At 31.1% G+C, this 25120-nt stretch overlaps 1 protein-coding gene across 21 annotated transcripts in view; it reads left to right on the forward strand.

Annotated features, from left to right (window-relative positions):
* Positions 1-25120, forward strand: part of LOC121118926 (uncharacterized) — a 363098-nt gene that overhangs the window by 174360 nt on the left and 163618 nt on the right. For 3 of the 21 annotated variants that reach the window (XM_071888271.1, XM_071888270.1, XM_071888274.1), the window contains exon 2: positions 20722-20878. The exons of 17 other annotated variants lie outside the window; for them this stretch is intronic. In XM_071888271.1, coding sequence (XP_071744372.1) covers positions 20769-20878 — 110 coding nt within the window. In that variant the 5' untranslated portion in view covers positions 20722-20768. Of the gene's footprint in view, positions 1-20657; positions 20879-25120 lie in introns of those variants that run through there. One more of the 21 variants, XM_040713524.2, reaches the window with a different exon arrangement.

Here is a 25120-nt window from a genome sequence, read left to right on the forward strand (position 1 = left end):
TTCTTTTATTTGTTGGATGTATTTAATTTAATTAATGGTATATAGAGTTTAAGTTGAGTTGGTTGTGTAATGTATAGTTTATTTATGGGTCTATCTGTAAAATGGAGGGTTTCCTGCTCATTCTTTATGGCTTTAAACAACACAATGAAATGATTTTCCATTTGAAATACTAATACTATATAATATCTAGTAGGAGTCAAAATGACACATTACAGAATCAGTAACACTCGCTTATCTCTATTCTTATTCGTCTTTTCTTTCGTTCCCTCTTTCTTGTTATTTTTCTTGGCTTCAACCAAGAACCTTATAATATACCTAGGTTTTTTTTTTCTTTCTTTTTTTAACAGATATACTTATTTTTTGTATGATAAATATACAGGGCACAAGTAAAAAAAAGAGAGAAAGAAAAAATTGACCCTATAAGACGACTTTTTTTTATTACTCTATCTACAGAATGTACTTATTTGAAACTGGCTTTTTATAGTTTCCCCCCCCCCTTTCTTTTTCGTTATTTCTTCAGTTTTTACATATATGTACTTTCATTAAGATTCATAGTTAACAAATAAAATTCTTAAGAATTGTAAAAGCCTCATACTATGAAATATTATAAATGTTAGAAATCATTGAATAAACATTTTTTTTAATATTTTAATTTGAGTTTTGATAGTGAAAATGTTGTATTCTTTTATGGTTTGCTAACTGCATATGTTGCCTCTATGAAAGGAGGAAAGAAAACTCCTTTTTGAACGTTTATAGTACCGTTGTCACGATACCAATATTTCCGTACCGGTCCCTGTTTGAAGTTATGTTTAGTTAGTAGTATCTCTTGGAAAAACACACATTAACTTTCAGCCTTATCGGTCTATTTCTTTCTGTTTGGCATTTGACAGTCCCAGTTATGCCATCTCTATGACTTTGCACGGGCTTTTCAAACGACCCTCGTACAATAATGTTTATATGATTCTTGCATAAACGCCTATAATTTGATAAATTTTGTTTTTTTAAATGATAGGTCCTTTTTCTTCTAAGAAACAACTTTGAGTTTATCAGGTCCAAAAAAGAAACCACTTGTATAAGGTTCTGTAAACACATCCAGAATCACTGATGAAAAAGACTTCACTCTTGGTCCTGTTATTAACTGGCAAAATGATAGATATAAAATTCTTGATAAATCCTGGGAAAACGAGATCCCGAGAGAGAAACCCTTTTACTGACCTTACAAACAGTCTTTTTCATGACTGAGAGTATGTTCATAATGTTTGACAGAAGCGGACTGGAATAGCATCCTCCTTTTTTTGTGTCTCTATTTTACACTTATATTAGTATTTAGTCTGAGCTAAGCAGCTGACCTCACTTCTAAAACTATTATACCAAAAAGTTTGTACTAGATTTTTATAAAAAAACCTACGGAACCTCTTAAATGTTCATTTTATTCACATTTCAAGACTTTTCCTACTCCCAGTAGTACCGATATATCGAACAACACAAATTTAAAGTATTTTTAATTATATGTAGACTTTGTAAAGTTTTTGTTCCTCATATATTTATAGTATATATATATATGTACATATTGTGTCTTACAAAATAGCATTTGCCAGATTAAACAAAAAAGAAATATAAAAATTTGCATATTGCAAAAAATTTAAATTTGTTAATACATGAATAACTATAAAATGAGCTACGAATGAAAGAAATTGCCTTAATAAAACTAATTTAACAAAAATATAATAAAAAGATATATTTCCATATTTAAATTATTGGCAATAATTAAGTTTGATTCCCTTTTTTCCGATCAATTTACTCAAATTGTCTTTATATTCTCTGAGGTGGTTTATGTATATTTAGTACAAAGTTAAATATTTGTAATATTTTACACAATCGAAATATAATAATGTACGTATTTGTCTATCACTAACAGAATATATCTTTAGAACTTATATGTGAGTTGAGCTGATTGAAATTATACTTTGATAATTATAAATAATGAGTTAATGAAATAGTCTATAAAATAGATCTAATCGAAACAAGTTTTATCATTTTTGTAGATTCTCGTTAGTAATATAATAACTGATTGTCTGACATTTGTAATTTATGACGACAAAAGTGTTTATACTTACAAAATACCAGTTTATTAGAAATATATCTTTGCTCTTCAAACCTGTGAGAATGAATTCCTATTTGGCTCATTATACATATATACCCTGTACACATGCACAAGGGGGTCCGCAGGGGGTGGCCTGGAGAAGCAGATTCCCTCCTCAAAATTAAGATTTTTTTGCGTTTTACTAGAAAATTAAGTATTTGAAATTTTATTTTATTTTTCAATTTTTTTTCCAAAAATTTTATTTTTCTGTGAATAGCTATGGATTTTCGTTTTTTTTTTTCCAAAAAAATTAATTTTTCAATTTTCTTTAAAAAAATTCCCTCCCAATTTAATGATGTTTTTCTTTTTACTAGAAAATTTAATATTTGATTTTTTTTTTTTTAATTTAATATTTGATTCTTTTTTTCCAGAAATTAATATTTAAAATTTAATATACTTTATTCTAAAAAATATTAATTTTTTGTGAATAGCTGTGGATTTTTGAAATTTTTCCGTGAAGAATTTTAATATTGAAATTTTTTTTCCCAAAACAATATTTTCTTTTGTAGATTTAAAAAAAAAATTGATTTATCCTCTCTTTGTTTAATGCCGAGATCCGATAGACTCTCCTACAGCGTCTGTCCACTTTAAAATATTTCACATCAATTTATTTACCCTCATTCCTTTTCCCATAAATAACATTTTGACATGATTTGTATGTCTTAAACCTGAATAATAGATGTAAAATGTACATTTATATATAGAGCATTGTTTAGAATAATAATATATAAGAGGGTGGCAGTTTTGTATAATATATTTACATATGTCAGAGTGAAACTGGCGAAAGTCGAGTTTCTATAACTCAGATAAATTTATCTACTGGGTGCATGGGAAAAAATTACACACTTCTAAAAATGACTGATGTGATTTTTTTTTTTTTTTTTTGATATTTCCGTAATTCAAAAAAAACCCCAGCTGTTCACAAAAAAATCAAAAATTAAATTTGGAATAAAAAAAATTCAACAATTCATAGCTATTTACTGAAAAATAAATTTTTTGGGAAAAAAAATTGAAAAATTAATTATTTTTTGGAAGAAAATTTCAAAAATCTACAGCTATTCTCAAAAACTTAAAACAAATCTTTCAAAAACAAAATTTATCCCTATTTACACTATAATTTTTTTCATCCTTACCAAAAAATTTTAGTAAAAGGAAAAATTCCTTGTTTTGAGTGTGTGGGGAGTATCTACAAGCCCTCCAGCCCCTGCAAACAGCCCTGTATAAGTAGATATTTTGTCTAAAAATAAAATTAGTTACATCAAAGATGTTGGAAAAACGGGAGAAAATAATCCACTTAGCATTATTTATCCACGCGGGGACTACTTCTTTGGAGATTGCGAGGCATGTTGAAAGACAGTTTACAATGCTGAAAGGAGGATACAAGCCAATGAATGCATGGATATAAATCCTCCCTCTGGCAAAAAGCTTAAATTGGACATCAATTTTGTGAAGGATGTAGTCAAGGTGGCGGGTTTGTGGGCCCATGCAGATGAATTCAACATTTCAAAGATAACAATATAAAAATTTTAAAAAAACCTGCAGATTGAAGGTCTTACAGTAATGGCGCCGCAACTTTTCACTACCAAAGTGGTCCAGAAATTCTTGGAGGACCATGAACAATTTTGGAGAACTGAAAATATTTAAAAAAGTTAATATGTCCCCCCACAGCCGCGCTGTCTCAATCCTTTGGATTATATCCTTTAGCTACGAATTGAAAAGAAAGCACATAAATTTTGCCACACAAATATTAATGCCCCGAAGACTATTGACAACGAGCCTAAAACAAAGGCTTCAGGAAGAGATTGGAGACTCTCCGTGGATCCAGTGGTATCTATAGGGGGAGGACTCAAAAATTAGAAAATTTAAAATGCCGTTTTCACTTCTTCATATTTTTTGCCATTTTTATTTTTGAAGCAAAATTCGTAATTCAACGATTTTCTACACTTTTTATTCAGTATATCCCCCTCCATTCTAAATAACAGCTTCACTACGGGGACGAACAGAAGCACAGCTGGCCTTAATGAAGTCCCAGGACAAGTTGTTCAACTCCTCTGTAGTCACGGCCTTCAGGGGATTGACATTCGGGTGAGAAGTCTTGTTCGTCTTGCTCTCTAAGACGTTCCAAACAGCAAAGTCCAGGGGATTCACATTGGGTGAGGAGAATGACCAGAATTTTGCTGGTCAGAAGGCAGCCATGTACTTCCTGCAGAAATGCTGCACCTTCTTGGAGGTGTACCGGGCACTGTCTTGAGTAAACACATAGTCCACTGTGAAGATCTTCTTGTCGGAAATCGACTTGTAAACGGAGGAGATCGCACACCTTCTACTTTTTTACTTGTTGCTCAGACATCTTTGATTGCACAAAAACAAACTGAAGATCACATTGTAGCTTTTTGTCTGTTCTTTTGAAAGGTATCAAGTACAAAAGCGTCAGACTTTTATAAGTGGGGCTAGACGGTTTAATAGGATTCTATTTTTGAGTGCTTGTCCTGTATGTTGAATAAATTTAAATATTCTTGTTTATCCTGACTATTAAATATATTTACATCAAAATTAATCAATTCCAATGTATTTCTTTGCTACGGCTTGTTGTTCCTAATAAAGGTTGTGTTTTTTTCTTTACACCCCGTATGTACATTCTTCCTTTTGACTTACTTGAAGGAGAATGTCACACTGTATGTGTGTATGTAAATTGTACATTTTTTTTTATCATCCCTGTTGTAATTGAATCTGTGGAAGAAATAAATAGATAACAACAGCCCATAAATCACACTCTAAATTATAATAACCAATGAGAGGAAAAAATAAATAAAATCCTATTGTATACATAGATGTGAAGATATTTCCTTTTCTCTGTTTCCTCTTCAAATCTCTTCTATGCATTATATTTGTGGTATTATTGACTTTAAAATAGAAGTGAAAGCTTTTCTAAACATCCATTAAATGAGAAATACACTATTCTATCATAGTTGACATTATACGATTATAAATATTTTTTTTTTTTTTGCTTTTTAATTAAAAATAATAATATGTCTTCTTCATCTTACATTTTGATATAAATGATACGGAGATGTCAAATATATATTTGAGGTACATACTATTGTTGTTTCGTATTCCACGTATTTCAAACGATATTTTTTTAAATAATCCTTTAGGTTTGTTTGTTTTTTTTTGGAAAAAAAAACTATGAAAAATTAAGTTTTATTCAAAAAACCTTCAAGAATTAAATTTCATATTTTAAATTTTTTGAATAAAATTTTTCAAAAAAAAAAATTGCGATAATTTAATTTTTTGGGGAAAAATTGAATAATTTAATTATAAAATTAAAAATATTATATAATAAAAATTTGGGAAGCTAACTTTTTTTTGAACAAAGTTCAAAAATTAAGTTTCATTTTTTAAATTTTTTGAAAAAAATAATATGAAAAATGATGTTTTTTTTGCCTAAAAAAAAATCAACAATTACATTTTTTTGAATAAAATTTGAAAAATTAAATTTTTTGGAAAAAAATTGCGATAATTTAATTTTTTGTGGAAAAATTAAATAACTTAATTATAAATTAAAAAAAATGTTACATAATAAAAATTTGGGAAGCTAACTTTTTTAAACAAAAATTCAAAAATTAAGTTTCTATTTATCAAATTTGCAAAAACAAAAAATGAAAAATGAAGTTTTTTTGCAAAAAATAAAAATAAATAGAAAATAGTATTTAAAAATGAATGAAATCTTGCAGGAGCTTAGGTCAAATCATATTTAATAACGAGAGACTATAGCTAAACCTCATCCAGGTAGCGCTCTAGAGACTAAAGTACTCCTTGGCTCATCAAATCATTTTTTTCTTCTTAAGCTGTTATTATTGTATTCGTGAGGATATAAGATATAAATAAAGACTGAGTAACTACGAATGAGTCTGCTAATGAAAAACAGGGAGTGGCACGAAGGATTTTTTTGGGAATTATCATTTATATTATTAAATCAAAGTTTGTCCCTTGGTCGACGTCTAATATCTCCCGGTAATGCCGGCTACTACCACTTGTAATGTGTGTTTCCATCTTTTAAAAAAATCAGTGCCATTACGTTATTGAAAAGAAGTTATCCTGTCGATAACGTTAACCCTCAAATTTCTGGGTTAGAAAATTCACATAAAAAAAACGAAGCACGTGATTATTTTTGAATAACGTCATCCATTTTTTGTGCTTGCCCTCACCACCATCCCAAACAAAAAGTGCACGTGAATTACCCTTAACGACATTTTGCTTTAAAATTTGAGTCCTAAATTATTCAAAAATATGTAAATGCGATACTAATTTTTGTACTAAAGCCGGAACAAAAATGCCTAGTACATACAAAATATGATTTATGTCTTTTGAAATGAACAAATATAAAAGGAGCCTAATTGGCAATTAAGGATATTTATAATATATAATATTTCATGATTATCATTTTAATTGAACTCATGGACATACATATTGACAAAACTTTGACAAATAAACACAGAATTCAATTTAACTTCCATTCAAATATATGTACTTATCAATCTATGTAAAATAAATATTATTTTGTTTTTGTTAGTGTTTGGTTTCACTATGGAAATCATAAACTATTCTGAGACCATTATAAATTAATTTTAACTAATTCTGTTCAATTTTGATCTGGACAGGTATTGTAGTACAAATCGGTTGTGCTCTACGGTCCCACGTCATTTATTTCTTTTAATTGAGGGAGATTATGAGCCACCTTTTTTTATAAAATGAAATTTTGACCTCCATACTTTACATTGATTATCGTACAATCACTTAACCCTACTTTTTATGTACATAACGTACTATGTTATTTTATGTTAGATACTGTAAATATACGAGGGTCACTGAAAAGTCCGTGCAAAGCTGAAAAGATGGCACTATTGGTATGTATCGAGGTTATTTTTATTTAGTAGCATCTCTGGAAGAACACGCACCAACTTTCAGCCGTATCCGTATATTTTTTTCTATTTGGCATTCGTTTGAATCGAGAAAGTGGAGTGATTTTCAAAAAATTGACAAAAAGAATTTCTTGTTTTGATGAAACATTATTTAATGAAGAAAATAACGCCTTAGGAGACTAATAAGAAGCTTGATAAACATTACGAGGACTCTGCACCTTCAATTAGAACAGTTTATAAGTAGTTGAGGTAACTACTTCAGAAAAATTTGATAAAATCCATGATATGGTTATGGATGACAGAAGAGTGAAGGCGCAAGAGATTGCTAGTGTATCTAGAGTTGGAACCCTATTTCCATTAATTTTGCGACCACAACTCCTGAGGTGTGAGCTGGTGCATTGCTGGGATGGAAAGTGACTCGTTTGTGAGCTAATCGTGGGCGTTTTTCTTTGAGATCGATTTTCAAACGGTTCATAACGATGAATAATTTTGCACCTGTAATAGTTTTATACTTTTCTGGATAGTCAATGTAGACTATTCTTTGCGAATCTAAAAGACTGTCGCCATAATCTTTGTGGTCGATTCCTCGACTCAAATGAATGCCAAACAGAATGAAATGGATGGATTTGGCTAAAAGTTGGTGTGTGTTCTTCCAAGAGATGCTATTAACTAAATATAAACTCAATATGCGCCATTAGTGTCATCTCTTTGACTTTTCCAACGACACTCGTAATTACGTTCTACCTTTTTTATATAAAGACATTTTATATATCTACGGTTTAAATTGGGGAAAAAAATTGTATATCGTACTGCGTCTTCAGCCTAGTTTTTATGTAGATAATGTGCCATGCTATTTTATGTTAGATGTTATAAATGTATACATCATTTTGACAAAATATATAAATCTCATTTTTGCAATATTGAGTTTTCAATGAATTTTAATGGTCTAATTGACCCAGATAAGAGAAGGGCTCATTTTTTTTCTCCATTTTCTCTCCATTTCATTTTAATATAGAACTTTAATACATACATATTAAAAATAAATGCTATGTGCGCACTTGAATGAGTTTCTTTATTTTCTAATTTAAATTTGTCATTCATTTTGATTATGAAACATCACTTATTTATGTTCGTATAACCTATATATTTAATTACAAAACTTAGAACCGGGTATGAAGTATCTTATCTTTTTTTGTAAAGCAAAAAATGAGTGCAAGGAGAAGGCTAGAGCGAGATATATGGTTCTACTGAATCCTTGTTAGTAATAGCTGTATCTCTAATGATTTTGGAGGAAAAAAGGAATTTATGCAATAATGAGGCGTGTTTTCTACATTTAATTTCAAAGCAAAGATAGGCGAGTATGCTTACTTCAGAAGGAGAAGTTAACACCACCGATGACCTTGTAAATAATGAGCGAAAAAAGAGGAGGAGCACACGCAACAAACCTTTTTCCTTTTCTAATAGCTAAACTTAGTTTTTCCTTTACAAAAATGGCATCTCTATCTGAAGGTATTAGTAGAGTTGTAAATTATAAGTTTTGACTAACGTTTGAAATGTTATGTAGTTGGCCATCTGAACAGTGTTTTATATTATCCTTCATTATTGAGGATATAACATCACAAAATAAATTGTGTGTGCTTATGAAAGATGGAAAAAACGAGTTATACGTCCTTGTTAGACTCAAAGTAGAATGGCCGATCAACATATGTGTAATTCCTGCTTTTTTGAAAAAAAATTCATAAGTATACACAAGAAATTAAATATTTTTGGAATAATTTCAAAATTCCCTAACTATTCTCAAAAAATTAACTTTTTTAGAAAAAATTTAATTAAATTTAAACTGTATATATAATTTTTTTTCAAAAATCCGCTGCGATTCTCAAAAAATTAATTTTTTGAAAAAAAAAAAAAAAAAAAAAAACCTTTAGTATACACAAGAAATTATATTTTCTGGAAAACAAAATTCATAAAATCCACAACAGTGCATAAAAATTATTTCAAAAATTAAATTATAAATATTAATTTTTTTGAAAAAGAAAATTAAAATCCATAACTACTTCCAGAAAATTAAATTTTCTGGAAAAAAATAATTGAAGTACTAAATTTCTGGGCAATTTGGATATTTGGGGGGGGGGCTACAGCGCCTCCATCTCACCCTGCGGACGCGCCTGTTGAGTAGTTTTAGGGGAGTTATACGTTCTTGTTGGATTCTGAGTAGAATAGGGATCAACATTTGAGTAATTCCTGCTTATGTTCATGCTTCTTTTAGCTACTTGTAGCTATGAAAAGTCACAACAGCTAAGATGACATTCGCCAAAACAATCTTGAATTTGTCAAAGTTACTATGTTTTTGGTTTTTTTTTTAACACTCTCACAGTGCTTATAATTTATAACTAATGCTTTAGTTTCTTCATTTTTACTTCATAATTGTTTTTGTCTTTTAGGGTATTTCTAGATAATACTTGATATAGTTTCCTGCAACTGTTTTAGAGAGTTTAAAAGCTAGAAATTTTTTTTTGTATGGTTTATACATAAATAATTCTTTTGACAAGTTGGACGTTCTTTCTAAGGTTTACGAAAACTTTCTACTCTTCCCCCATCTCACACCTAAGTGGTTATTTTTACTTTAAACACGAATTTTATTTTCATTAGATTCCTAATGTTTTTTTGTTGTTGTTTTTTTCATCTTTTTTCATTGCGAATACTTTTGATAAAGAGGCATTCATGAAATAATATTTCGACTTGTTTGAAAGAAAGAGTAAAGTACTGTATGTATAGGGTTAAAATATACGTACATATATTTTAAGTGGAAGTCAACTAAACAAAAAGAGAAAGATTTCTTGTAAAAATTTAAATCTTATTTTCTATTCTTAATAATAATAATAATAATATACAATATGTGCTTTCATACTTGAAAATAATTTTATATACATAAACTTCATACATGTATAATATACATATATATTTTTATTGTTATACCTTGTGGTGGATATTCGTACTTACGAGGGTTGTTCAAAAAGTAAGGGGCTTTGTATTTATTCATCAATATGTATGCTGTCCCCTTCAAAGTGATCCCCCTCAGATATAATAGACTTGTGCCAACGCTTTTTCCAATCCACGAAGTACTTATCATAAGCACTTTTCGGTGTAGCCTCGAGCTCTTCCAGCCATGCAGTCTGTATCTCCTCAATCGTTGCAAATCTCCACACTTTCATAGGTCTCTTCAGTTTTGGGAACAAAAAAAGTCGCATGTGGCCAAATCTGGTGGATATGGTGGCTGAGACATGATTTTGGTGTTGTTTTTGGCCAAAAAAAATGCAACTATTCTTTTTTTCAAAATTAAGTAGTTTTTGAACAGACTTTTCATGCCAAAACGTTAAAAAAAAAAGGTTTAGCACGAGTCAACCGATATTTCAATATCCTCAGTAATTTCTCTGATAGTGATTTGACGGCTGTCAATAGTGATTTCCTTCACTGCTTCAAAGTTTTCATCTATTGTTAACGTGCTTGGTCATCCAGAGAAAGGCTCGTCATTGGCATCTTTCTGACCATCTTTGAAGAGTTTGTACGTATTTTAAACATTTTTTTATTACTCAAAACAGTGTGACTGTATTCCATTGACAACATTTCAAGTGTTTTTGAGTACATAATTCAATTTTTTAGATAAATTTGATGCACATTCTTTGTTCCATGTTTTCAGTAGCAAAAAATCGTGGAACATGCAAAATACTTCGAACCCTTATTCCTCTCACAAACAAACTAAACATATTATATATCTGAAACAGTAAATATATGTTCATGGCGAGTGTACTAACATACAAAAAATCGAACATACAAAATATACCTTGCCCGTTAAGTTGGAAAAGTCATCTTAATTTTTGAACACACCTCGTATATGGGTGAAATGTATGTAAATTATTATAGAAATCCCATATAATAATAATTATTTTCAAATTTTGTGTTATGTTTGAGTTTTTCTGTCTTTTTATTTGTTTTTAAATAATTATCCTCCTAATAATGTTTTATCCTGAGTTATTCATCTGGAAGAATAAGGGTAATAAATATAGTTGCGTACATATTTATTGTCTTTATTTGTGAATGCGTATAGAACACATATGGGAAAATATAAATCCTTCCTCTCTCGAATGAAAATCCATTGCGTTAGTTTGACTTCTCTTAATAAAATGCAGTTATAGTCATTCAGCCTCAACGTCTGGGTCTTTTTGACATTTGGTTTCTCTCATTGAAAAGTATAATTTTTATTTTAAATATTCATAGATACAAATATATCTAGAAAGTTATGTGAGATTTATTAACGTTCTGAAATGTGATAATGGAGATAAAAAAGTTAAGACTATTGTTTTATTATAGACACACTATTTTAAGCTTTCTTGATTTGGTAGAAGTATGCGTCAATCAATTAATCGCCATCATAGTATATATCGAACAAATACATTATGACAGAAATCTCCAGTTTATTTTATTCTGAGGCCTGTTCCATTATAATTGATTTCTTGCAGCACGCAATTATAGTGCATTTAGCATTATGTACATGTTCTCTCATTAGTAAAAATAAGTGCTTTTGGTTGATCATTATTTACGTATTTTTGAGTTAAATGTGTTTAATAGGGTCTCTGACGTCATTAATCCACATAAAACCTCTCAATACCAAAAAAGATGCAAAGATTCCGTTTAGATAGGAGGAAATTTTCTGAAAAAATATGTATGTTTGTAGTTTAATTGCTCGTACATAAACGGATATCAAGATTATGAATGATATTATATATTTATATAAGTATCTGAGGGAGTGAGTGATTAGTTTCAGCTCTAACTGTGGAAAATCCATGTCATAGGAGCCTTGAAATTATATGTCAATTAAGATTGTTCCATATATTGCTACTATAGGGATATCAAGGTACTAAAAGCAAGTTACCCCATCTATCGCACGTCTAAGTGTAAAATGTATATACATGGATAAATAACAATTTTGAGAGAGCAATTCTTCGCCCACCATCATTTATGTATACACTTTGATGTGTACACGCACGATAGATGTGGTAACCCGTTTTAACACATTTAAAACACTTACGATTTCTTGAGGAATATCTTCTATATTATTAAAGCAAGGTTTGTCTGTTAGTTAACGCCTAATTACTCTGGTCAATGATGGTTACTTCCCCTGTAATGTATAGTTCCTTCTTTAGAAAGGATTGTGAATCGTACCTTCCCACATTCAGTTAAAAAGAATAATTTCCCCCAAGCACATTGTCCACTGAAACTACGTTGCTCCATTATAATATTTAATATGAATTAGGAAGTACTTTAATTTGGGCAGACTCTTCAACATATTGCTCTTCTTTTTTTTCTTTTTCTATATCATCCATTCCCTTATTAATTTAATTAAAATAATTATGAAGATGCCAAAGGTAGTTCATGCCATTGACAACGTGTGTTGCCTCTTCATAAAAATAATAATAATTATATTTATATAAATGTTACTACAACTACTCATTTGTACAGGATTTGATAACTTGATTATTAATATTCTATCTTCATCTGTGGAAACATCATTTCATTTAATTAACATACTTTAAAAGTATGTATATAGAGATATATAAAAAATATACTTTATTTCATCTTAATTTGTTAACAATGCCTTATTGTTTATTAAAGGGATTGGGAGGGTGGATAGGGTAGGACTAGGGTTATGAATAGAGTTGTATAATATATGAAGTGTGTTTAACAAAAAGAAAACGAAATTGTAAAATGTTTTGGTAGAGAGTTTCTTGACGTTTCATTAAATCAGCTGCAATCAGGACTGAGACAAAAGAAATACACACAAATCTCACTCTTTATATAGGGGCTGGAATTACTTGGATGTGGATTTGAAAAGTTGTTTTCAATTCTGAAAAATAACTTATTTTGTGGCATTAATATTGCATACTTTTGAACCAAAAGTATGTAACTCAACAATGTTCTACACTTTTTATTCAATATTTCCCCTCCATTCTGAATGATGGCTTCAATAGGGGGATGAACAGAAGTACCGGTGGCCTTTATGAAGTCCGAGTACAAGTTGTCCACTCCTCTGTGATCACGGCCTTCAGGGCATCTACTTTCCGGGGAGATGTCTTGTTGTTCTTGCCCTCCAAGACGCACCAAACAGCAAAATCCAGGGGGTTTACATTGGGCGAGGACGAAGGCTAGAAGGCAGCAATGGAGGTGTGTGGCGGTACGCCGTCTTGGGTAAACACATATTTGTCCCTAGGAAACGTGCTCTTCAACCATGACATGTTACCTGAGGATCTTCCAGTAGACGTCCGTGTTGACTTTCTCGTTGTCCTTGAAGAAGTAGGGAGGCATTTTGCTGCCATTGGACGCCGTGACGCTGAGGACCATGATCTGGGGTGGAGGTTTGGTCCTAAAGTTTCCTTCGACCTGAGCTCTTGATTAACCTCTTTTAAAAAACTTTTTTTTGTTCAAAAATTGTAAAAATCCATAGCAGTTCACAGAGAAGAAAAAAAAGTTTAACCCTTTCTTTTGCATAAGTTTTCCCATTTCTAAATTACCCTTGTTCCCCGACCACTGGCGTAGCCTGTTATTTTTGGACAAATATTGATGAGGCGTCATATTTTCTGCTACTCTGATGATTAATCATGAGTCAATATATATATGTAGGCAAATTGCCTCTATAATATATATTGAATGATTCCCAAAAGTAATTTAAATTCATTTTATGAAATGTTTTAAAGTCACGTATGGATATTATATTAAATGTAAATATGTATCAAGAAAAAAAAGGAAAAATAGATGTAATTTTTTATTTCTGTTCATTTTATCCTCTCCTTCATCCTTTAAAACTTTTATATATATATGTATGTATGTACTTATAATATTTAATAAAATATTGATACATACGTATCAAATCAGATGGTTTAAATTCGGATATACATATGTATATCTAGATTTCAAGTCTATCTTATATGTCGAACGAACAATGTATGTGCATACTCCTAGATAGATATGAACTCAAAATATATATCTACATATCAAAGACTAATAGTCGAAAGTATTATCTATAATTCCCCTATCTTTTCAACAAATAAATAATTCAATATTTGTTTTATGTTTACGTATCTGCATATGAGTACATGTAGGGTATTGTTTCATACAAATTAGGCATGAGAAAAACGTGGAGGTTAAGATTATCAAAGTAGAAATGGTGGGTACTTTTGGTTTTTTGAAATTATGTTAATTCTTTGATACTTAATTGAAATAATAATTCAGACACTTGAACGTGATCGTTGAATTTCCATTGGCGCACTCCAAGCCGTTGGGCGTGTCTGTGACCACCGTCTACGCTGTCAGCAAGTCTTAAACGTTTGAGAGGAAGTAGGGCTCTCTCAAAAAGGCCAGACTGGACCTGGAGGAGTTAAAGAAACAGTTTAGGCTAATCGCCTCAAGTCCATGAGACGTCATGCAAGAGATCTCGGGGTTTCGCACCAGACCCTCCTGAGAGCTATAAAAAAAGTCGGTAAAAAGGCCACTTTGGCATCAATAATAAAAGAAACCCATCTCCTCCGTTGCATGACTCTTTTGATCTCTTTTGGACACTTTTGGCCCACTATAGCCCTGATGCCGATTCCCTTTGTCTACACTTTTTGGATTCATGTTGAGAAGAAGCCCTGCAGTGTCCGTCATCCAAACACCGATACCCTCAAAGCCACTGTTAGTCAGCACAGTTACGCCATGACTGATGACTACATCTCAAGCGGGTTCCAGGCCTTCCGCCGCCTAAGGGCGGCTACATTAATGAACAAGAGAGCGTAGACACTCATCTATTTATATTATTAATTTTGTTGAAATTCTATTGTGAATTTATCAATTAGGTATAATTCAATGTGTACAGATTTTGATGTACCACTCGATATAAGACTCTTGAAGTAATAAAAATAAAAAGACTTCAAATTAAATACATAAGCTATTCAGAAAAGAAGCAAATAACAAGTTTTTTTAACTCTTTTTTAATTTTTTACCTTGTATGTACATAAAAAAATCTATTGTCTTCATATTAATGGAGTTGAGTGATTTTGAGAAAAACTTTTTTTTTTCATAAACGATTTTGACACAATTATGTAGCATATATGGATATAGTATAGCATTTATTGTTGAAAGGTCTTTCAAAAAAGTACTTTTTATTTTTTATACCGAATATATGTACATACTTATAAAATAAGGAAGAAAATGGTATAAAAACCAATTATTTATTTTATAAAGTATGAGGACCTTTCTCATAAAAAAAAGATATTTCTAATACTATATACCACCCTATTCGATCTGAAATCAAAACGGGATTTGAACTCCAGTGACTCCAAATCCAGTTGATTGTTATCGGGATATTTTTGTGGGGAATTGAACCTATTAGGTAGGTTTTATAAGTTACACACCACCTAAAAATATAGAGGTAGATTGTATTGATGGATGAATGCCTTGTGTTTATTTTACATAACTTAAACATGTAAATATATGTCCTACTAGACATAGTCTGATACAAATATTCTCCGATCCCGTATCATTAAAAATTATTTTTCGATTTAATATTCGGATCCGAACTGAGAGGTCTACAACAACTCCTGGACCACAACTAAACCCCTAATGGAAATGTTTGACCAGGCAGGGACGAATTTGACACGGTTCACCATCGAGAGAGTTTTGGACAAAAGAGGTTTTCATAAACGTAGGCTTTGGAAGACCCCACTGCTTGATGGAAAAGTGTATAGGCTTACCCGGCCTTTACTAAAGATTATCTGAAGCAAGATCCCAGCTATTGGTCTACGAGCATGTGGTCTGATTTGTCCGCATTAGTTTCGTCCTCAAAATTAAAAGTCCCCAAAATTTACTAGTGTATAAATAATTTTGAGGACATTTATATTTATATATTATTGTTAGTTCCTGGCATTGTTTTGGAGATATTAGAGGTCGACAAACAGACACACGTTGCTTTACTAATATAAAATATAACTTCCACCGAAATCTTCTCAGTCTTGCTCTCCGTTTTTGGATAAACACATTCACACATACTTACTCAATACTTGAGGTTTTCTCCTCAAGAGTGAGAGAAAAACAAAAAAGAATGAAGTATAACGTGATGAGCTATGGAGTACTTTAGTCTCTTGAGTGCTAATTGGCTGATCAAATTATGAAAAAAGACAAAAACTCTATATATACATAGTAAATAAAGATTAATAGATATTTTTAACCTATAAAAAGTGTTTATTAAGTGTTGTTTTTTTCTAAAATTGTCCTATGGAACAAAAAGAGAAAAAAAAAATTAGGAAAGTTTGATGATGCACGTATAACGCGCATCATTTTTTTACACTTCGAGGAAGGATTGATCAAAAATTTTCTTTTTTATTTGATAATCAATGTAAAATAATTATTTTTGTTGTATTTTAATCTTTATGGGCGAAATAAAGAACTTCTGTCTCCTTTTAAACTTTGAAAGAGATGCACTATTTAAAGATGAAGTTAAAGGGAAATGAAATGTTCCGTAGGTTATTTTTTCCCTATTAAAACTATTCCAAACTAGCCGTAATTGAAATTCGAAGAAGTCGAAAAACAAACCGTCTTATTTTATATATCAAAAGAAGTTACACAAATATGAATTGGTGGTTGTATTGACTATTGTACAAAAAGTATTTTATACCAAAAACATTACATATATACAATGTACGTGGACGTGTGTACCGGGGCGCCGTCTTGAGCAGAGACATAGTTGTCCTTGGGGAATGTGCTCTTCAACCATGACAAAACATGGTACCTGAGGACCTTGTAGTAGACGCCCGTGTTGACTTTCTCGTTGCACTTGAGGAAGTAGGGAGGCATCTTGCTGCCGTGGAACAACAGAACTTCAAGGACCATTGCTTAAGCTGGATGTTTGTTCCTGAATGTTCCCTCGGCCAGAGCTCTTGATTAAGCCAAGAAGCAATCATTTCTCCTTTTCAGAACAGCGTCCACTGTGAAGATCTTCTTGACGGAGATCGACTTGTGTATAGAGGAGATCACCCCCCACCCCCTGCCATTTTGCTTGTTGCTCAGAAATTTTTTATTGCACAAAAAAATATCTCTCAAATTCTAGCTTTTTTCAGTTTTTCGAATTTTGGGCAAGTACAAAATTGTCAGACTTTTATAACTGAGGCTAGAAATTCTAATTTTTGAGTCCTCGCCCTGTATATGCGTATAGATAAATGTATATATATATATATATATCTAATTAAACAAACAACTTTTTCAATGCATTCTTAAACTAAATCGAAAAAGAAAAAAAAGAACATTGAAGAGGTTAAAAAAATCTATACAAATTACATTTATTTATTTATTAATATTAAATACAATTTATGAAAGTTCATTACAGAACTTTTTACTTTTGTGGAGTGGATTGCTGCTTCAATTATTATTATTATTAAATTGCATTTATTTTAACTCTCCACACAATAATTAATAATATCCCCCTCCCAGGTCATTTTATGTCCTTATTTTTTCGTACATGCAACCAGTGAAGCATAAAATATGCACTGCTGTATATATAAATAAAAGAGATATGAAATGAACATAATAATCCTGACAATTAGAAGAATATTTGGAAGGAGAACAGCTTTGCTGTCATGACATTTTATTAGATCAGCTGCAAGAAGCTGTAAGAGGAAGGAAATACACACAAATCTCATATAGCAAAGACATAAAGTATAGTTTAATCCAATATTGATTCTCTTTTACTTAGAGTACAACATGAATGTACGCTTATAACCAGTGATGAGAATCGGGTGTGTTTTTTAGCTGGCCCGGTTTTTTTTTTTTTTTTTTTTTGGAATTGCTAATATGAAGAAGGAATTTTCTTTTCCTTTGCAGTTGTCACTATTATTTAATTTTTGAGTGGTAAAGATCCTTTCCTAAATAGATTCTATTACATTCAAAACCTATTTGAACATTTGTATGTGCTCATAAACCCCTCAGGATTATAATTGTAAGTCCTTGTTGGACTCAGAGTAGAGTTGAGGATCGATGTAGGAAATGTCCTTGTTTATATCCTTTTCTCCTTCCTCTTTGTCAAAGATGATTGACGCTGATCTAATGTAACGCCATTAGTATTATTCTTGCTCTCCTTCAAAACATTCTTCAAATTGACAGGGATACCATATTGATTTTCGGTTTCTTTTTTTTAACATGCCCATTCTACACTGGATTTTCATCTTTGCTTATAACTCCATTATTACTCTCCATAGTAAAAAAAAATAATTGATCTTTAACAAAAGGAGGGGGAGGATAAATCTCCCTTTATCCACTTAGCAGACCGTGTTATCATGCTTGAGTTACTTATGCTTATTAGGATAATGTATGTAGTTGACACGTGGAACGTTAGCTTCAAAACTTTATGAAAATTCTACTTATTAAAAAAGCTAATTAGAAATAAAATATATGTAGTGTCAATCCAAAGTTGTTTGAGAAGAGAGTAGTTAAGCTCTCAAAGTGTTTTATTAGACTATCTACAAGCAACTATGTGCAGAAGAAAATAAAGACAAATGTTACTTTGTATCAAGAAAGGACATGTGTAGGCAGGAATTACACTGAATTACACACGGTCTAGAAATCCTAGACCAGTCTGAGACCGTTATATTTTTTGATGACCGGAACTAATTCGGTCTAACATAAAAGTTCGGTCTTTTAGAAAAATTCGGTCTAGATCGGTCCAAAGGAAAAATTCGGTCTAGTTTGGTCCCAAAAAAATCGGTCTAGACCGATTGTACAGGTAAATTGTTTATAACATCAAATCATATGTATTTTCAAGTACAATGACGTCATACGAAGTTTAAACAGAGATAGCTCGTATGATTTTTAATTCTGTCGTCTCTTATTTGTCATCTCATAGCATTTATTCTAGAATATATCGTGTTCTTGTGAGATTTTTGTTTTTTGAAAAATCAATGACGGTTGATCTAGAAAAAAAAAGAAATTGGGTCTTGCATTATATATGTATGAGATATATAGTATAAATGGATACCAAAAAAAATCGATCCACGATCTTAGACCGCGGTCTGGACCGAAAAATCGGTGAAGAAAAATCAGTTATAACTGAATCGGAAAAAAAATTGTTGCTGTACTGAGTATTAACACTAATAACTTGCAAGTATCTGCTTTGACTCATAATTCAATAAGGCTGTCCGGTAGGCAAAATTCTCGAACTGCAGTTCGAGACGGACGGTTGGCGGTGAGTTACATATTCATTATTATCTTTCTGATTGGAAGACTTCAAAAATTTATTTCCATATTCCCCCCCCTGAAAAAGGAACATTTGGTGATAGTTGCAGGGTTTTAGGGAGATGAGAGAGGCACGTTAATATTTTTAAATTGATAAATTTTAATTAAAGTCTTTCTTTTGTGTGTTTTTTTTAATTAATTTTTTTGGTGTTTCCTTATTTTCAATTTGACTTAACCCACAATAACAAATACAAAAAAGTCCACGGGCGCTCTACAAAGGATATACATAAAAAGAAGACAGATCCGGAGGAAAGAGGAAGATTATTCACTCAATCACTTAATAAAGGAAAGTCTTATGGAGACTTCATAACATTTAATAAATTATTAATCATTTTTCTACCATAATAATATAATTTTTTTAAATATAATTTACCAACCAAAAAAAACAACCCATAAATTTAACTACTATGATATATTATAATAAATAATTTAATTGCTTTTGACTAAACAAGTCTCTAAGTATATATTTACATATTTTATCATAAATAATACTACACTGTACCAAATCACGTTTCAATACTGTACCAGCCAGCCCTATTAAGTACATTCTTGATTCAGATTGTTCATAAGCATACATGTAAATCCAGTATGTTTTTTAGCTGGCCCGTTAATTTTTAATTGGTAATATAAAGAATGAATTGTCTTTTCCATTGCAGTTGTCATTATTTTTTAATTCCTGAGTAGTGAACATCCTTTCCTTAATAGATTCAATTATTTTCAAAACCTGTTTGAAGGTTCGTCTGTGCTCCTAAAAGACGGAGGATAATCCTGAGGATTTGTTGCAGAGACATAATTGTAAGTCCTTGTTGGACTCAGAATAAAATTGGAGATCGACATCGGAGGGATTCTGCCAAATGTTTATATCCTTTTCTCCTTCCTCTCTTGTCACAGCTAATTGTAGCTAATCTAATGAAACGTTTCGAATATTGTTCCTTCTCTCTTCCAAAACATTCTTCAAATTATTAGAGTTACCATGTTGATTTTTTTTTTTTTTTTAACATGCCCATTCCACACAGGATTTTCACCTTTGTTCATAAACAACGGCATAGTTGCTCCCGCACCCCAATCTTTTTAATCATATAATAAAAGCTATTCATTTAATTAATTATATTATGGGGTTGATAATAAGACTTGGGGCTTGTATTTATTTAAATTACATACGTCATAGAACCACATATAAATACATAAATATAATATGGTAAATCTGATGCGATTTTGAATTCTATTTTTTGATCACGAAAAAAAGTTATAATCCATTCTGCCTATTTTACTTAATACATACATACTTTAAGAAAAGAAAGAATATGCTACTAAGTAGTAAGTGCTTAAATCTGTATAAAGGCTTAATCTTTGACACGTACATACTTGTTCTACTATATCTACACAAAATGCCTTTATCTATATGTGGAGAAAATGAGGAAGAAGATGAAGATGAGGATAAACCTCTTGTTTATTTTTGTGGGTCCATTTGCGCAGAATCACTCCCATCTATTCTACGGTAAGGATCTTTATTGGTATGCTAGATAATAAGTATTTGTCATGTGCCGATACTTTACTGAAATCCTATTTGCGGAAAGCCTCTTTGCCGAACGGACACTTTACCGAAAAAAATATTAAATACATTTTAAAATCTTCCTACAATACTATGTAATTTTAATTCCTGTTCTTGTTACACCAATTTTAAAGGATCAAAAAATGACTAGGGGGGGATTTGTACAAATGAATTGTAGACAATAAAGGAATTTATCTATGAGCGCAGAAACCAAAACGTATTTCAGTTTTTCTCTCAGTCATCTGAATTCTGAAACATCTGGCGTTATAGTAATTCGGAACTTTTATCGCTTAAAGTCATTTTTTACCCTTAAAACAATCTTCAAATTATATTCATTTCCAAGGATTTTTGCTCAATTTTTTATATTTTAAGTGATTCTATTTTTATAGGGGGTGGTGTAATAGCAAATAGTCAACATTATTATCATATTTTTTCCGATTTCAATGCCAATTTCATGACGTCATGTTTTGTAAAGGGAAGATGGCGTCAATCGAAAGAAGATTCTTCTAGCTTGATCAATCATCTCAAGAATTGTTCAAATTCGGATTCTAAAGGGGCTATGGGAGGCGATTTCATCCCAGAAACACTACCAGACCTCATAAGAGAGTAGAGTCATTCCTTGGGAATGAGATACTAGGATCGAAACAATAAAGTGATCCATTCATGATGAGTAGAGAATTTATATATTCCAAAATGGGATCACTTAAAAATTATAAAATGAAACAAAACCCTTGAAAATGCAATATAGATTGAATATTTTTCTATAATATAAGCTATGATATTCCTCACAACTATTTATTATGAATAAGTTATAAGGGTCTAAAGAAGATTGCCGTTTTTCATCATTTTCTACCTTAAAAATATAAATATATCGAGTTAGAAAGAAGATACAGAATCAATAAAAACACTTTTGAATCGTAAAAACACTTTTACATAAGTTTTAATAAATCTACTTTTAATTTGGGGATTGTTTTAAGGGTAAAAAATGATTTTGAATGATAATCGTCCCAAATTACTATAATCCTTTTTGAATTCTGCACTCAAAGATAAATTCATTTTTTAGTTGGAGTTCATTGTTACAAAATGAATGTTCCCCTGTGTTATTAATTAATGGACACTTACTCATTGCAATTCGCAGCAAAAAGGTAAACACTTCATCTTTTAAAATTTGAGTAATCAGAATGGGAATCATAGCTTAATAGTATTGCAACTTAAATTATCTTTAAATATATTTAATTTTTTCCCCTCAAAGTGTCCATTTGACAAAAAGATTTTTGGCAAAGTGTCCCAGAACCAATATTTATAATACTCTCTTATTTTGCCAACCATCTTTTTGGGCCGTTTGTATTTCTAATTTTCTTTATAATATTGATTTTCTATCTTTGTGTTTACCCATTTATATCTTAGCACAAAGGTGGTTGATTGAAGATTAAATCAGGGATTCTCAACCTTTTTTTAGTGATGTACCACTTGTAAAATATTTATTTAACCCATGTACCCCTTACCAGCATATAGCATTTTCAACTTCAGTGACAGGGGCGTCTGGTTTATAGGTGTTTTTTTTTCGAAAAGACATCAAAAAATTATTTTTTTTGGAAAAAAAGTTAAAAATCTACAGTTATTTAAAATAAAAAGAATGTCTTCAACATCTATGGTTATTCTTAACAAATTACATTTTTTGGGGGAAAAAATTTGAGACACCCATATCTATTCTCAAAAAATAAGTTTTTAGTAAATCAAAATTTACAAAAAATTTCAATTATAAAGTTTTTTGGAAAAAAACTTCTAAATATTAAATGTTCTGAAAAAAAAAAAAAAATTCAAAATCCACAAAAAGTTTCAATAATAAAGTTTTTTGAAAAATTTTTCCAAATATTAAATTTTTAGGAGAACAATTCAAAAATCCATGGCAATTTACAGAAAATTAAATTAAATTTCAAAAACGAAATTTTTTGGAAAAAAAAATTCATTATTAAATGTTGTATTAAAAAACAAAATTCCTTAATTTGGGGAGGGGCTACAGACCACAGCCACCCCCTGAGGACACCCCTGAGTTATGCACCACTTGTAAATCTCAAGTACCCCTTAGAGTGCCTCCAAGTACCACAAGGGGTACGTGTACCCTCATTTGAAAACCACTGCATTAAAGGACACACTTCAATTTCTTCATTTTTTTACGAGTTGTGTTTCAGTATTTTTCTAGAATAAGCATCTAATAGTCTTGTCTGCGGCACTTTAAGGATAGCGAATAGATATAAATTTGAACTGTGATATTTTTCTGAATATAAAACCTTAGAGTAATTTTCTTAGTGTTCATTAATTTTCTTTTGAAGGTCTAGTAGTTGCTTAGATTCTAATTAAGCCCTTTTTATGTTATGGATATATAATTATTTGTAATTTATTTAATAGTTAAATGGAGTTCAACGGCTACTAAAAATTGCATATTGCTTTGAAATTTGCAAAAATAAATCAAGTCTTAATATCACTTCTACATGATACTGATGCCAAAAAGAGAATTTTGTGTTAAATATCCCACCCCTACCTCTACTAATTAACACATGATGTTTCACATAGTCTGTTTCTCACTCCACAGATCAGGCAAATTGATTCACTTTTGTAATAATGACCTATTTGGTGACTATTTTGTAGATTTAATTCATATTAGCCTGATTCGAAATGGCTGAGACAGGTTTGTTTGAAGGGAAAGGAGAAGAGTTAAGTACAAAAATTCTACCAGCATCGATTTTCTAAAGAATATTTTGGTAGCAAAACATTCCATAGTTATTCAGAGACTATATTGCTAAGGCCTACATACCATATTTGCAGTTTCTCCATTCGTCGCTGAACATGGAGACTCGCAATTTTCGCTCGTACTTTTTTAATACCCTATAAACTGGGGGCAAAATAGTGCCTGAGATCCATACTCTGACGCCTGCCCTAGTCGTGCAACCACCTTTCGGTGGACAGGTGAGATCTGGGAAGGCATTTTTAAGCTCGAGGATTGTGTCTCATGAGGACGTCCCCGGTATACAAGGACACCCAACAACATCTCCCATTTCAACAACCTAGTAAAGAACAAACCCTGATTGAGCGTTCAAAAGGTATCAACGGAGCTTTCCTTAAGACCCACAACATTTTTTAGAACCCTGACTGATGATCCCTGCTTCAAAAACCTCCACAGAGTGTGGGCACCCCGTTTTCTCTCTCAGGCCAACAAGGATGAGGGAGTGAAGTGGTGTATAAGCCTGACTAAGCTCTTCTGGGACCACGGGAATCAGTTTTTGGAGTTCCACCTGTTTGTACAGAACGAGTCCTGGCTCTTCTGATACAGGATCTTGAAGACCTCACACGCAGCTTCAGCTGGTGATGAAGTTGGTGAACGAAAAGGAGCTCTCCATGCAGTTGTGGGAGCACGTTATCCGAGCCGGAGAAGGCCATAATTGAGTACTTTTTTTAAGCTTTTGAATATAAATTCTTGCCTTACTTGGGCAGTTTCAATCATTTCGGAACAACCTATATAAACCTTACATTATACTGACACTTAACTTGATAATATAATAATTAATTATGTATACCTTCATACATACATATATATTAGTGCCCAAACTTTAAAATTGTATCTAATTTTGTACTTTTACAAAGAAATGTACATACTTTGGATCTTACCCATTATTAAATAATACATATATCTAAGTAATATGTTATTAATCATCATTAATACTTTGGTATTTCTTTATTTCGAACATTGTTTATATGTAATTATACAAAACTACTTCTTCATCTTTTGCAACTAAAAGTAACATTATATTTGATTGGCTTCAAATGTGTATGTGAATCAATAACTCAAATACACATATACTACTTTAATCGCTCCAAAAAATAGATCGATTCATTATTAATGTAAACCAGATGGAAGTAATGCTTTGCACATTGTGTTGGGACTTGAATTGCATCAAAATATTTATAAAAAATCATTCGTTCAATACCTATTTGTATGTCATGTTGCATAGAAGTTGTGTTTTTATATTCTATATGTACGTCTCATAAGGTATTAGATAATTAATTAATTATAAGATAAGTCGTTTTAATTACTTACTATTAATTGATTCCAATAATTCATTTTGACCTACAGAAATGAGTTATGATAAATGATTCAATAATAGACTCTTTAATTTTCTTATGTATCAC

The sequence above is a fragment of the Lepeophtheirus salmonis genome, chromosome 5 (genome assembly GCF_016086655.4).
Source record: "Lepeophtheirus salmonis chromosome 5, UVic_Lsal_1.4, whole genome shotgun sequence".
Lineage (NCBI taxonomy): Eukaryota > Metazoa > Arthropoda > Copepoda > Siphonostomatoida > Caligidae > Lepeophtheirus > Lepeophtheirus salmonis.